The sequence below is a fragment of the Xyrauchen texanus genome, chromosome 23 (assembly GCF_025860055.1).
Source record: "Xyrauchen texanus isolate HMW12.3.18 chromosome 23, RBS_HiC_50CHRs, whole genome shotgun sequence".
Lineage (NCBI taxonomy): Eukaryota > Metazoa > Chordata > Actinopteri > Cypriniformes > Catostomidae > Xyrauchen > Xyrauchen texanus.
The window spans coordinates 3,690,363-3,703,908 of record NC_068298.1 but is presented as its reverse complement, the minus strand read 5'-3'; the positions used below and the strand labels follow the sequence as shown (position 1 = coordinate 3,703,908).

Genomic DNA, 13,546 nt, shown 5'->3' with positions numbered 1-13,546 from the left:
TGATGGTGGCGTAGTGGGCTAAAGCACATAACTGGTAATCAGAAGGTTGCTGGTTTGATCCCAACAGCCACCACCATTGTGTCCTTGAGCAAGGCACTTAACTCCAGGTTGCTCCGGGGGGATTGTCCCTGTAATAAGTGCACTGTAAGTCGCTTTGGATAAAAGTCAAATGCAGCCAAATGCATGAAAGTAAATGTAAAAATTATTCTTAAAATAGTCATAATAAATTAATATTAATAATAATGACATATTAACAACATATTCATAGGCTAATGCCATTCGTCTAATGATTGTTCAGGGCTGGACTGGGAAGAGAAATCGGCCTGGGATTTTACATAGCAAATAGCCCAAAAGTTGGGGGGGTGGTTTGGGGGTTGAGCCAAGAGTTGTTGACCCGGGGGGAGGTCCTGCATATCTCAGCGGAATTTTGTGGTCCGTTCTACACAAGGCAGCGGCTACTTTTAGCTTATCGCGGCCCATTCGGGCCGTTTTGCGGCCGACCCACCAGTCCCCTCGGTTCTCCCGATGGCCAGTCCTCCCCTGATCGGCCCCAAAGTGCGTCTGCCCACCGGGAAAATGCCCGGTATGCCAGATTACCTGTCCAGCCCTGGGTCCAAGCTAATGGCGAAGAGATTGAGGATGGAAGTGGTGCATAGCATGACGTCCAACGAGACATAAATGTTGCAGAAGTGCATGCCCAGTGGCCAATCGCCTGTAACTTAGTAGAGGATAGAAAATGGCAGCACAGTGGCACTCAACAGAAAGTCTGCAAGTCAGTATAGATAAAAATGTCACCAAAAGTGAAAGAGTTTCTATAGCTCAACTCGTAGTGCATGGTGTTAGCAAAGCAGATCATGGGTTCATTTCTGTGACGGCATACATTGAATACATTGAATACATTGAATACATTGCAAGTTACTTTGCAGGACGTTTAGTAAGTTCGTAGAGATATATTCAAAATGTTGTCCATAAATGTCCATACTCCAGCACCAGTCCTCCATCCATCTGTCCCCCAATCTATCATCCTCTTGTCAGTCCCTCTATATTATCAGTTGTAGCCAGGTGTTGTTAGACTGATGTTTGTTTCCCTCTGCTGGCCACACTGAGATACTGCACACATTCTGTCCACTTCCGCTGATTAAAAGAGAACAGAGAAGCATTTAACTGGGTGTGCAGTCCATTTTCATATAGTCTTAATATACAGGGTAATATATTTATTTATATATTTACAACATTTTTAAAGGTGTCACGATTAAGTGGATTAAGCGGTGAATTTTAAATAGTTTCACTACTTTGGTTTGGGCAGATGTTGCCCTTTTTTGCCACGTCCATGGGTGCTAAACTGCTAAATATAATTTTCTTAATTAGTATTTTTGTTTTGTTTTCCAGTAAAAATCATAACAGTGTTTTAGTAATACTTTTGAAAATGTATAAAATTATGTTGTGATGAGGAGGGCGTGGCCGGGCTGTGCTGATCAGCAGGAGAGCAAGATAAAGGGGAGCCGGAGACACCAGTGAGAGAGAGAGAGAGAGAGAGAGAGAGAGAGAGAGAGAGAGAGAGAGAGAGAGAGAGATGCACGTGGCTGTGTTTGTGTTTGTTTTATATTGTTTTAAGTTTTGAGATTTGACATTAAACTGACGTTTACCTTTCGGCCGGTTCCCGCCTCCTCCTTGCTCGTCCTTATACTGTTATACAGATGTATAAAATGTTATTAAAATAAATTAATATTTATTAATCTCTGTCTATATATCTATCCATCCATCCATACATCCATCCATCTGTCTGTCTCTCTGTCTATAAATCTATCCATCCATCCATCCGTCTGTCTCTGTCTATAAATCTATCCATCCATCAATCTTTCTGTCTCTCTGTCTATAAATCTATCCATCCATCCATCTTTCTGTCTCTCTGTCTACAAATCTATCCATCCATCCATCTGTCTGTCTCTCTGTCTATAAATCTATCCATCCATCCATCTTTCTGTCTCTCTGTCTATAAATCTATCCATCCATCCATCTTTCTGTCTCTCTGTCTATAAATCTATCCATCCATCCATCTGTCTGTCTCTCTGTCTATAAATCTATCCATCCATCCATCTTTCTGTCTCTCTGTCTATAAATCTATCCATCCATCCATCTTTCTGTCTCTCTGTCTATATATCTATCCATCCATCCATCTTTCTGTCTCTCTGTCTATATATATATCCATCCATCCATCCATCTGTCTGTCTCTCTGTCTATATATCTATCCATCCATCCATCTTTCTGTCTCTCTGTCTATATATCCATCCATCCATCCATCTTTCTGTCTCTCTGTCTATATATCTATCCATCCATCCATCTTTCTGTCTCTCTGTCTATATATATATCCATCCATCCATCCATCTTTCTGTCTCTCTGTCTATATATCTATCCATCCATCCATCTTTCTGTCTCTCTGTCTATATATATATCCATCCATCCATCTGTCTGTCTCTGTCTATATATCTATCCATCCATCCATCTGTCTGTCTCTGTCTATAAATCTATCCATTCATCCATCTGTCTGTCTCTCTGTCTATAAATCTATCCATCCATCCATCTTTCTGTCTCTCTGTCTATAAATCTATCCATCCATCCATCTTTCTGTCTCTCTGTCTATATATCTATCCATCCATCCATCTTTCTGTCTCTCTGTCTATATATATATATATACATCCATCCATCCATCTGTCTGTCTCTCTGTCTATATATCTATCCATCCATCCATCTGTCTGTCTCTGTCTATAAATCTATCCATTCATCCATCTGTCTGTCTCTGTCTATAAATCCATCCATCCATCCATCCATCCATCCATCCATCCATCCATCCATCCATCTGTCTGTCTCTCTGTCTATATATCTATCCGTCCATCCATCCATCCATCTGTCTGTCTTTCTGTCTATATATCTATCCATCCATCCATCCATCTGTCTGTCTCTCTGTCTATATATCTATCCATCCATCCATCCATCTGTCTGTCTCTCTGTCTATATATCTATCCGTCCATCCATCCATCCATCTGTCTGTCTTTCTGTCTATATATCTATCCATCCATCCATCCATCCATCTGTCTGTCTTTCTGTCTATATATCTATCCATCCATCCATCTGTCTGTCTCTCTGTCTATAAATCTATCCATCCATCCATCCATCTGTCTGTCTCTCTGTCTATAAATCTATCCATCCATCTGTCTGTCTGTCTCTCTGTCTATATATCTATCTATCCATCCATCCATCCATCCATCTGTCTGTCTGTCTATATATCTATCCATCCATCCATCTGTCTGTCTTTCTGTCTATATAACTATCATCCATCCATCCATCCATCTGTCAGTCTCTGTCTATAAATCTATCCATCCATCCATCTGTCTGTCTCTCTGTCTATATATCCATCCATCCATCCATCCATCCATCCATCCATCCATCCATCCATCCATCCAGCTGTCTGTCTTTCTGTCTATAAATCTATCCATCCATCCATCTGTCTGTCTCTCTGTCTATATATCCATCCATCCATCCATCCATCCATCCATCCATCCATCCATCCATCCATCCATCCATCCATCCATCCAGCTGTCTGTCTTTCTGTCTATATATCCATCCACCCATCCATCTGTCTGTCTCTCTGTCTATAAATCTATCCATCCCTCCATCCATCTGTCTGTCTCTGTCTATAAATCTATCCATCCATCCATCTTTCTGTCTCTCTGTCTATATACAGGTGAAACTCGAAAAATTAGAATATCGTGCAAAAGTTCATTAATTTCAGTAATTCAACTTAAAAGGTGAAACTAATAAATTATATAGACTCATTACAAGCAAAGTAAGATATTTCAAGCCTTTATTTGATATAATTTTGATGATTATGGCTTACAGCTTATGAAAACCCCAAATTCAGAATCTCAGAAAATTAGAATATTGTGAAAAGGTTCAGTATTGTAGGCTCAAAGTGTCACACTCTAATCAGCTAAACACCTGCAAAGGGTTCCTGAGCCTTTAAATGGTCTCTCAGTCTGGTTCAGTTGAATTCACAATCATGGGGAAGACTGCTGACCTGACAGTTGTGCAGAAAACCATCATTGACACCCTCCACAAGGAGGGAAAGCCTCAAAAGGTAATTGCAAAAGAAGTTGGATGTTCTCAAAGTGCTGTATCAAAGCACATTAATAGAAAGTTAAGTGGAAGGGAAAAGTGTGGAAGAAAAAGGTGCACAAGCAGCAGGGATGACCGTAGCCTGGAGAGGATTGTCAGGAAAAGGCCATTCAAATGTGTGGGGGAGCTTCACAAGGAGTGGACTGAGGCTGGAGTCACTGCATCAAGAGCCACCACACACAAACGGGTCCTGGACATGGGCTTCAAATGTCAAACGTCTTACCTGGGCTAAAGAAAAAAAGAACTGGTCTGTTGCTCAGTGGTCCAAAGTCCTCTTTTCTGATGAGAGCAAATTTTGCATCTCATTTGGAAACCAAGGTCCCAGAGTCTGGAGGAAGAATGGAGAGGCACACAATCCAAGATGCTTGAAGTCCAGTGTGAAGTTTCCACAGTCTGTGTTGGTTTGGGGAGCCATGTCATCAGCTGGTGTTGGTCCACTGTGCTTTATTAAGTCCAGAGTCAACGCAGCCGTCTACCGGGACATTTTAGAGCACTTCATGCTTCCTTCAGCAGACAAGCTTTATGGAGATGCTGACTTCATTTTCCAGCAGGACTTGGCACCTGCCCACACTGCCAAAAGTACCAAAACCTGGTTCAGTGACCATGGTATTATTGTGCTTGATTGGCCAGCAAACTCGCCTGACCTGAACCCCATAGAGAATCTATGGGGCATTGCCAAGGGAAAGATGAGAGACATGAGACCAAACAATGCAGAAGAGCTGAAGGCCGCTATTGAAGCATCTTGGTCTTCCATAACACCTCAGCAGTGCCACAGGCTGATAGCATCCATGCCACGCCGCATTGAGGCAGTAATTAATGCAAAAGGGGCCCAAACCAAGTACTGAGTACATATGCATGATTGTACTTTTCAGAGGGCCGACATTTCTGTATTTAAAATCCTTTTTTTTATTGATTTCATGTAATATTCTAATTTTCTGAGATTCTGAATTTGGGGTTTTCATAAGCTGTAAGCCATAATCATAAAAATTATATCAAATAAAGGCTTGAAATATCTTACTTTGCTTGTAATGAGTCTATATAATGTATTAGTTTCACCTTTTAAGTTGAATTACTGAAATTAATGAACTTTTGCACGATATTCTAATTTTTCGAGTTTCACCTGTATATATCCATCCATCCATCCATCTGTCTGTCTCTCTGTCTATATATCTATCCATCCATCCATCTGTCTGTCTCTGTCTATAAATCTATCCATCCATCCATCCATCCATCCATCCATCCATCCATCCATCTGTCTGTCTCTCTGTCTATATATCTATCCGTCCATCCATCCATCCATCTGTCTGTCTTTCTGTCTATATATATATATCCATCCATCCATCCATCTGTCTGTCTCTCTGTCTATATATCTATCCGTCCATCCATCCATCCATCTGTCTGTCTTTCTGTCTATATATCTATCCATCCATCCATCCATCCATCTGTCTGTCTTTCTGTCTATATATCTATCCATCCATCCATCCATCTGTCTGTCTTTCTGTCTATATATCTATCCATCCATCCATCTGTCTGTCTCTCTGTCTATAAATCTATCCATCCATCCATCCATCTGTCTGTCTCTCTGTCTATAAATCTATCCATCCATCCATCCATCTGTCTGTCTCTCTGTCTATAAATCTATCCATCCATCCATCCATCTGTCTGTCTCTCTGTCTATAAATCTATCCATCCATCTGTCTGTCTGTCTCTCTGTCTATATATCTATCTATCCATCCATCCATCCATCCATCTGTCTGTCTGTCTATATATCTATCCATCCATCCATCTGTCTGTCTTTCTGTCTATATATCTATCATCCATCCATCCATCCATCCATCCATCCATCCATCCATCCATCCATCCATCCATCCATCCATCCATCCATCCATCTGTCAGTCTCTGTCTATAAATCTATCCATCCATCCATCTGTCTGTCTCTCTGTCTATATATCCATCCATCCATCCATCCATCCATCCATCCATCCATCCATCCATCCATCTGTCTGTCTCTCTGTCTATAAATCTATCCCTCCATCCATCTGTCTGTCTCTCTGTCTATAAATCTATCCATCCCTCCATCCATCTGTCTGTCTCTGTCTATAAATCTATCCATCCATCCATCCATCCATCCATCCATCCATCCATCCATCCATCCATCCATCCATCCATCAGTTACAGTATTGTGATATATACCATGGATTTATTTAATTTATTAATAAATATGATGGTTAATCTATATGCATCTTAAATATGGTGTATACATTCTCTAGACAAAAAGAGCAGCAACCAAAAACTTCCCACAGATTCTAATGATTTAAGTTTAAAACACACAATTAATTTCAGCATGCACAACTAACATACATATACGTTCACTAATATCTTCAACAACAAACTCATTTGAACGCAAACTGTCCCACAATGTTTGGGCCGATTTTCATTTTTGAATGCATCAGTGGCGTTGTTAGGCCTGTGCTTTCGGGACTTAAGCCTAAAGTCTTTTTGTACTAGTCCCGGGTCTTTTGATCCAATTCCAATAATATATTTGTACTCTGATTATTTACCATAACGGCATCGCTAAGCAATTATTAACAGACGTCTACTTGCATGTCTTGCAGTCATACATCTCTTTTGGAGAATAAAACATGTCGCTCTAATCCACTCAAGGGGAACAGCTGATCTTTTTAAGAGATGCTTTGTACATTAAAGGCAGTTGTGCTTTTTACTTCTCGGATCACAGTTAGAAAAAATAAGTGTTGAACTTTCTTTTATTTATTTATTTAAATGTTTAAATTTGGATGCACTTTAGCAGATCCACATATGTCAGAAGAAATGCTATATAGTGTGCACTTGCTGGTTTTGCATGCAAAACATTGCTTATAAGAACAAGTGGTGCCTGACTGCATAACTCTCCGTCAGGATGTGAGGGAGTTCTGAGTTGTTGCCAAGGCATGTTGAAGGTGGTTGCTAGGGTGTTCTGTATGGTCGTTAGGTGGATGCTTTATGCCCCTGGTCTTTATGATAATTCTGGTCTTTAGATATGGCTTGGGTTTCTCCTTTAATGTAAGTCTATGCGATTTTTCCCACCTGTTTTCTCATCTGACCCTTTAGAAAAGGAATAGCACACCTCTCAAGAAACCGTGCAATTTGAGGTTTTATTAATTTCCATAAAACAAATAGTGCAGGATGTGTTGCTCACTGAAGTTTGGGATTAGATGTTTTGAGAAAGCCCTCTGATTAATAATGCTAATCATCTCTCAGTTAAAAAAACACAAAAAGTAACTTGTTTTCTGTGTATTTACTGGCCTCTATTGGCTGCAGGTGGTATTGCAATGCAAAATGATATTGGTTATTAAGCTTGTATACATGTGCACAATACGTGTTTGTTTGTTTGTTTGTTGAAAAATGCATGTATTATGCATAGTCTTTTGGATGCACAAACCATATTTTTGCCCAAACCAGATGCCTACCTCCATACAGATCCATCAATGATGAGCCACTAGTGATTCACATGCTCCATCACACAGTAGAACCGGACAGAGCAGTTTTTAATATGATCTGTGCTCTATAGACATTTAAAGGTTCATATTATATGGAATCCAGGGAGATAAAAGTGCCAATAAAAGAACTAATTATAGAATGAAAACACACTTTCAGAACTCAATACTTCCTCTCCAGTGTAAAAACAACATTTATGAAACTTATCTAATTTTCTACTTTGTTACGATTTAAAGCTGCATGCAGAAGAATGCGTGCAACAACACCTATGGGGTAGACAGGAACTCGGTCCGCCCAATCACAGTGAGGTAATGGAGGTATGCAGCGATGGTGGTGTAGTGGGTTAAAGCACATAACTGTTAATCAGAAGGTTGCTGGTTCGATCCCCACAGCCACCACCATTGTGTCCTTGAGTAAGGCACTTAACTCCAGGTTGCTCCGGGGGGATTGTCCCTGTAATAAGTGCACTGTAAGTCGCTTTGGATAAAAGTGTCTGCCAAATGCATAAATGTAAATTAGTGGAGTAAAATGTCAAAATCTTGTGCTGTTTCTGTCTCTGTGTGGCACCTACATCTCTGCATATCCTTCTGAAGAATCTTGACATTTGATATTTGAGTGGCTGACATAAATTTAGGTTAAAAAAAGGTTAAAAAGAAATCCTGTTTAATTCTGAGACTTGGAGAGAGGGGGGAAAACAGTCATGAAAAACTACAATATGTAGTTTTTGCCACAAATAAAACTTTACAAACATAATATGTGGATGCCAGGGCAAGTTAAATCATAAAACAGTATGAAATGACCCTTTTAATCAATAAAAACCATTGAACTGTGAGCTTTACTCATAACGGCATGCAGACACATTGACGGTTCTGTTGCATCACGTTTGACTGACAATTAAATGTTGGGGCCAAAAGTGAGTGCAAAAGAGGAAGAGGAAGAGCAGATGGACAGAGAGAAGGAGGAGCGATTTATTCTAGTTCTTTTTTCACTTTCTCACCCAGATAAATTAGAAATAGAAAGGAGACAGAGGGGAGCAAAACACACCGAACATATTTTTAGATCAGTCATGGGACCCTGGACTAGAACTAGCTCTGAAAGATATGGAGTTGGTGAGTTTTGTGTTTCTTTTGGATGTTTGGGCGTGTGCAACACTGGTTAAGAAATGTTTTTCAATGTTGTGTATGTGTGTGTGTGTGTGTGTGTGTGTGTGTGTGTATGGCCCTCGCAGCGGGCATCTGTGATGGCTCCATTCAGTTCCTATATCTCAGGATGTGGGCACAGACGGATCAATCAAGCGGCCCGACAGTCACCGGCCTAAAAAGATTTCAGTTTTATCGTACAGTGCTTGTTGCACTTTGAAATTGTGCAATATTCAAATAAATGCCATTATGACGGAGCGTCATGGTGCAAACCTCTGTACCTCTGCAGAAGGGAATGAAAACAGGGTCAAGATTGAGAATATCCAAACCCCTAACTTTAACCGATTTACATTGGAATTAGCTTTCGCTTCAGAACGACCTGTTTATCTGTGTAGAGTTTAGTGTTGGGGTACTCGAGTTCAGAATGGACCTGGACTTGTCACGGACTCGGATGCATTTTTACTCGGACTTGACTCGGACTCGAGCCTTTCGGACTTGGGATTTTTTTTCAGAGTCCAGCCGAGTCCTTGGCAAGTCCTTGGCACTTGTAATGCAATGAAAAACAAACAAAATAAAACAAATGTTTAATCGGACTCGCGTTACTTTGCAAAGCCATTTCTAACTGAAAATGTTGACTATATCTAGACAAAATCAAATATGAGGCATGTTAGGGATATTTAAACTAATGTAATGGATGAAATAGACCATAGAAACTGTACAACTCAGTCTGTTACATCTTTGTAGTGCGACCTCTGTGTGTTACCTGTAAAGTTGGCACTCTTGTGTTTCTGGCAACATCAGCACTTTCAGTTACCTCACACGCCCTCTCCTGGGTCACATAAAGTCCAGGCTATACTTTCTTAGTTCTTTTCAATGTTTTGATAGATATAAATCTACTATAGCACTTGCGTTTCAATGGCATAATGTGAAAAGAACAACACGTCAGCTCATGAGAGTTTGTCATAATATAATTTGATCTTGACTTTAGGGAAGTACTCTAGGCTACTCCTGGACACAGCAGGAGAACGGAAAAGTGTGAAGTGTAGTAGAATAAAAATAGATTTCTTATTGTATCTGATCTTTTCTGTTTTATTTTCTGTTTAATTTTAGTGGGGATTATTAAATGTTTTAATATTTACATTTATTAAATGTATTAAACACATAATGAATTATATTACATCTATTTCACCCATAATTGTAGATAAAACTTAACTAAATTGAATGGACAAATTGAAAATGAAGTAGAAATAACAACTAAATTACATTTAGAAATAATGATAACTCTGGTTGTAATGACTAACGTGACTTTCACTTTCTTTAGTCTATTTTTGGGTGGAAAAATCAACAAATAATTGAAAAAGTCAACAGAACTCAATAAGATGTGTGTTGATGGACAGTTTTGTCTTCAAGTTTGTTCAGCAGGATACTAATCATTTGTTTTTTGCACTTATATTTACAAATACATTTTCTTAGTTGTAAAGGTTAAAATAAGCTTTTAAAATAAGAGTTTAGGGTTACAATTTTAATTCAGATTAATGAACAGATTAATTGAGACTCTGACTCGACTCGGAATCAGCCTGTTATGGACACTGTCTTGAGTCCAACATGGCCAATTTTGGACTCGGATTCGATTGTTTAAAGACTCAGACTTGACTCAGACTCTGCCTGTTATGAACTCTGTCTTGAGTCCGACTCGGCCACTTTTGGACTCGGACTCGATTGTTTAAAGACTCAGACTTGACCTGGCCTGTTATGGACTCGGTCTTGAGTCCGACATGGCCCCTTTTGGACCCAGACATGATTGTTTAAAGACTCAGACTTGACTTGGCCTGTTATGGACTCGATCTTGAGTCCGACATGGCCCCTTTTGGACTCGGACTCGATTGTTTAAAGCCTCAGACTTGACTCAGACTCGGCCTGTTATGGACTCAGTCTTGAGTCCGACTCGGCCACTTTTGGACTCGGACTCGATTGTTTAAAGACTCAGACTTGACTCGGATTTGGCCTGTTATGGACTCGGTCTTGAGTCCGACTCAGCCCCTTTTGGACTCAGACACGATTGTTTAAAGACTCAGACTTGACTTGGCCTGTTATGGACTCGGTCTTAAGTCTGACATGGCCCCTTTTGGACTCAGACACGATTGTTTAAAGACTCAGACTTGACTTGGCCTGTTATGGACTCGGTCTTAAGTCTGACATGGCCCCTTTTGGACTCAGACCCGATTGTTTAAAGACTCAGACTTGACCTGGCCTGTTATGGACTCGGTCTTGAGTCCGACTCAGCCCCTTTTGGACTCAGACCCGATTGTTTAAAGACTCAGACTTGACCTGGCCTGTTATGGACTCGGTCTTGAGTCCGACATGGCCCCTTTTGGACCCAGACACGATTGTTTAAAGACTCAGACTTGACTTGGCCTGTTATGGACTCGTTCTTGAGTCCGACATGGCCCCTTTTGGACTCGGACTCGATTGTTTAAAGCCTCAGACTTGACTCAGACTTGGCCTGTTATGGACTCAGTCTTGAGACCGACTCGGCCACTTTTGGACTCGGACTCGATTGTTTAAAGACTCAGACTTGACTCGGATTTGGCCTGTTATGGACTCGGTCTTGAGTCTGACTCGGCCACTTTTGGACTCGGACTCGATTGTTTAAAGACTCAGACTTGACTCGTATTCGGCCTGTTATGGACTCGATCTTGAGTCCGACATGACCCCTTTTGGACTCAGACTCGATTGTTTAAAGACTCAGACTTGACTCGGACTCGGCCTGTTATTGACTTGGTCTTGAGTCTGACTCAGCCACTTTTGGACTCGGACTCGATTGTTTAAAGACTCAGACTTGACTCGGACTCAGCCACTTTTGGACTCAGACTCGATTGTTTAAAGACTCAGACTTGACTCTGACTCGGCCTATTATGGACTCGGTCTTGAGTCCGACTCTTCCACTTTTGGACTTGGACTCGATTGTTAAAAGACTCAGATCCTTGTTATTCTAGCGGTCAGTTTGTCCAGATACTCAGGTGACCTTTCACCCCACACTTCCTGTAGCACTTGCCATATATGGGTCTGTCTTGTCGGGCACTTCTCACACACCTTACAGTCTAGCTCATCCCACAAAAGCTCAATGGGGTTTAGATCCGTAACACTCTTTTCCAATTATCTGTTGTACAATGTCTGTGTTTCTTTCCCCACTTGAACCTTTTCTTTTTGTTTTTCTGTTTCAAAAGTGTCTTTTTCTTTGCAATTCTTCCCATAATGCACCCCTGAGTCTTCTCTTTACTGTTGTACATGAAACTGGTGTTGAGCGGGTAGAATTCAATGAAGCTGTCAGCGGAGGACATGTGAGGTGTCTATTTCTCAAACTAGAGACTCTGATGTGCTTATCCTCTTGTTTAGTTGTACATCTGGTCTTCCACATCTCTTTCTGTCCTTGTTAGAGACAGTTGTCTTTTGTCTTAAAATACTGTAGTGTACATATTTTTATGAAATCTTTCAAGCATTGTATAGCCTTCATTCCTCAAAACAATGATTGACTGACGAGTTTCTTTTTTGCCATTTTTGACCTAATATTGACCTTAAGACATGCCAGTCTATTGCATAATGTGGCAACAAAAAAAAAAAACACAAAGACAACGTTAAGGTTCATTTAATGAACCAAACAGCTTTCAACTGTGTTTGATATAATGGCAAGTGATTTTCTAGTATCAAATGATTACAGCATGATTACTCAAGGATAAGGTGTTGGAGTGATGCTGCTGTCTAGATTTGATCAAAAATAACTTTTTTCAAATAGTGATGGTGCTGTTAATATCAGTAATGTTCTGACTATACTTTGTAATCAGTTGAATGCCACTTTAGTAAATTAAAGTACCAATTTCCTAGGGGGGCTGGGTAGTTCAGTGGGTAAAGATGCTGATTACCACACCTGGAGTTGCAAGTTTAAATCCAGTGTGTGCTGAGTGACTCCATTCAGGCCTCTTAACCAACCCAATTTGCCCAGTTGCTAGGGAGGGTAGAGTAATAAGGGTTAACCTCCTCGTGGTCTCTATAATGTGGTTCTCGCTCTCAGTGGGGTGCATGGTGAGTTGTGCATGGATGCCGCAGAGAATAGCGTGAAGCCCCCACACACGTGAGAGGCAACTGAAATTCATCCTCCACCACCTGGAATGAGGTCACTATGCCACCGCGATGACTTAGAGAGCTTTGGGAATTGGACATTCCAAACTGGGGAGAAAAGGGGGAGACATTTTTTTTTCCTTCTGAAACAGCAGAATCTGTACATTATTCCAAACTTTTGGCTGCCAGTGTACATAATTACAATATTGAAGTCTGAGAAGAATTATACTAACATAGCACATTTGTATTACCTCTGTGATATACGGTGTAGTCAGCAGGTTTCTGTATAGTGCACTAGTGCACTGCAAAGCATGTTTTTATCACATTATTAATCAATTATGCAGAATAATCTGTACAATCACGTAAGTGCATAAATATAGCTTATTTAGCTTTATTTATTGTATATATATATATATATATATATATATATATATATATATATATATATTCTGATGTGGCAAAACTGATGGCTCTTTGTCTCGCTGTGTATGTGTATGGTGTTTCACAGGAAGTCACTCTTGGAGGAAGTAAGCCAAAGAACATAATGGTAGTTGCAGAAATAAAATGTGTGTGTGTGGGTGTGGGTGTGTTTGTACTGTGGTGCTACCCACATCTGTATATGT

General features: G+C 40.4%; 1 protein-coding gene across 2 annotated transcripts in view; it reads left to right on the top strand.

Moving 5' to 3' along the window:
* The first annotated feature begins 8,677 nt into the window (after positions 1-8,677).
* Positions 8,678-13,546, top strand: part of LOC127663370 (dedicator of cytokinesis protein 2-like) — a 165,531-nt gene continuing 160,662 nt past the window's right edge. For both annotated transcript variants that reach the window (XM_052154926.1, XM_052154925.1), the window contains exon 1: positions 8,678-8,777. In XM_052154926.1, the coding sequence (XP_052010886.1) occupies positions 8,735-8,777 (43 nt within the window). In that variant the 5' untranslated portion in view covers positions 8,678-8,734. The remainder of the gene's footprint in view (positions 8,778-13,546) is intronic.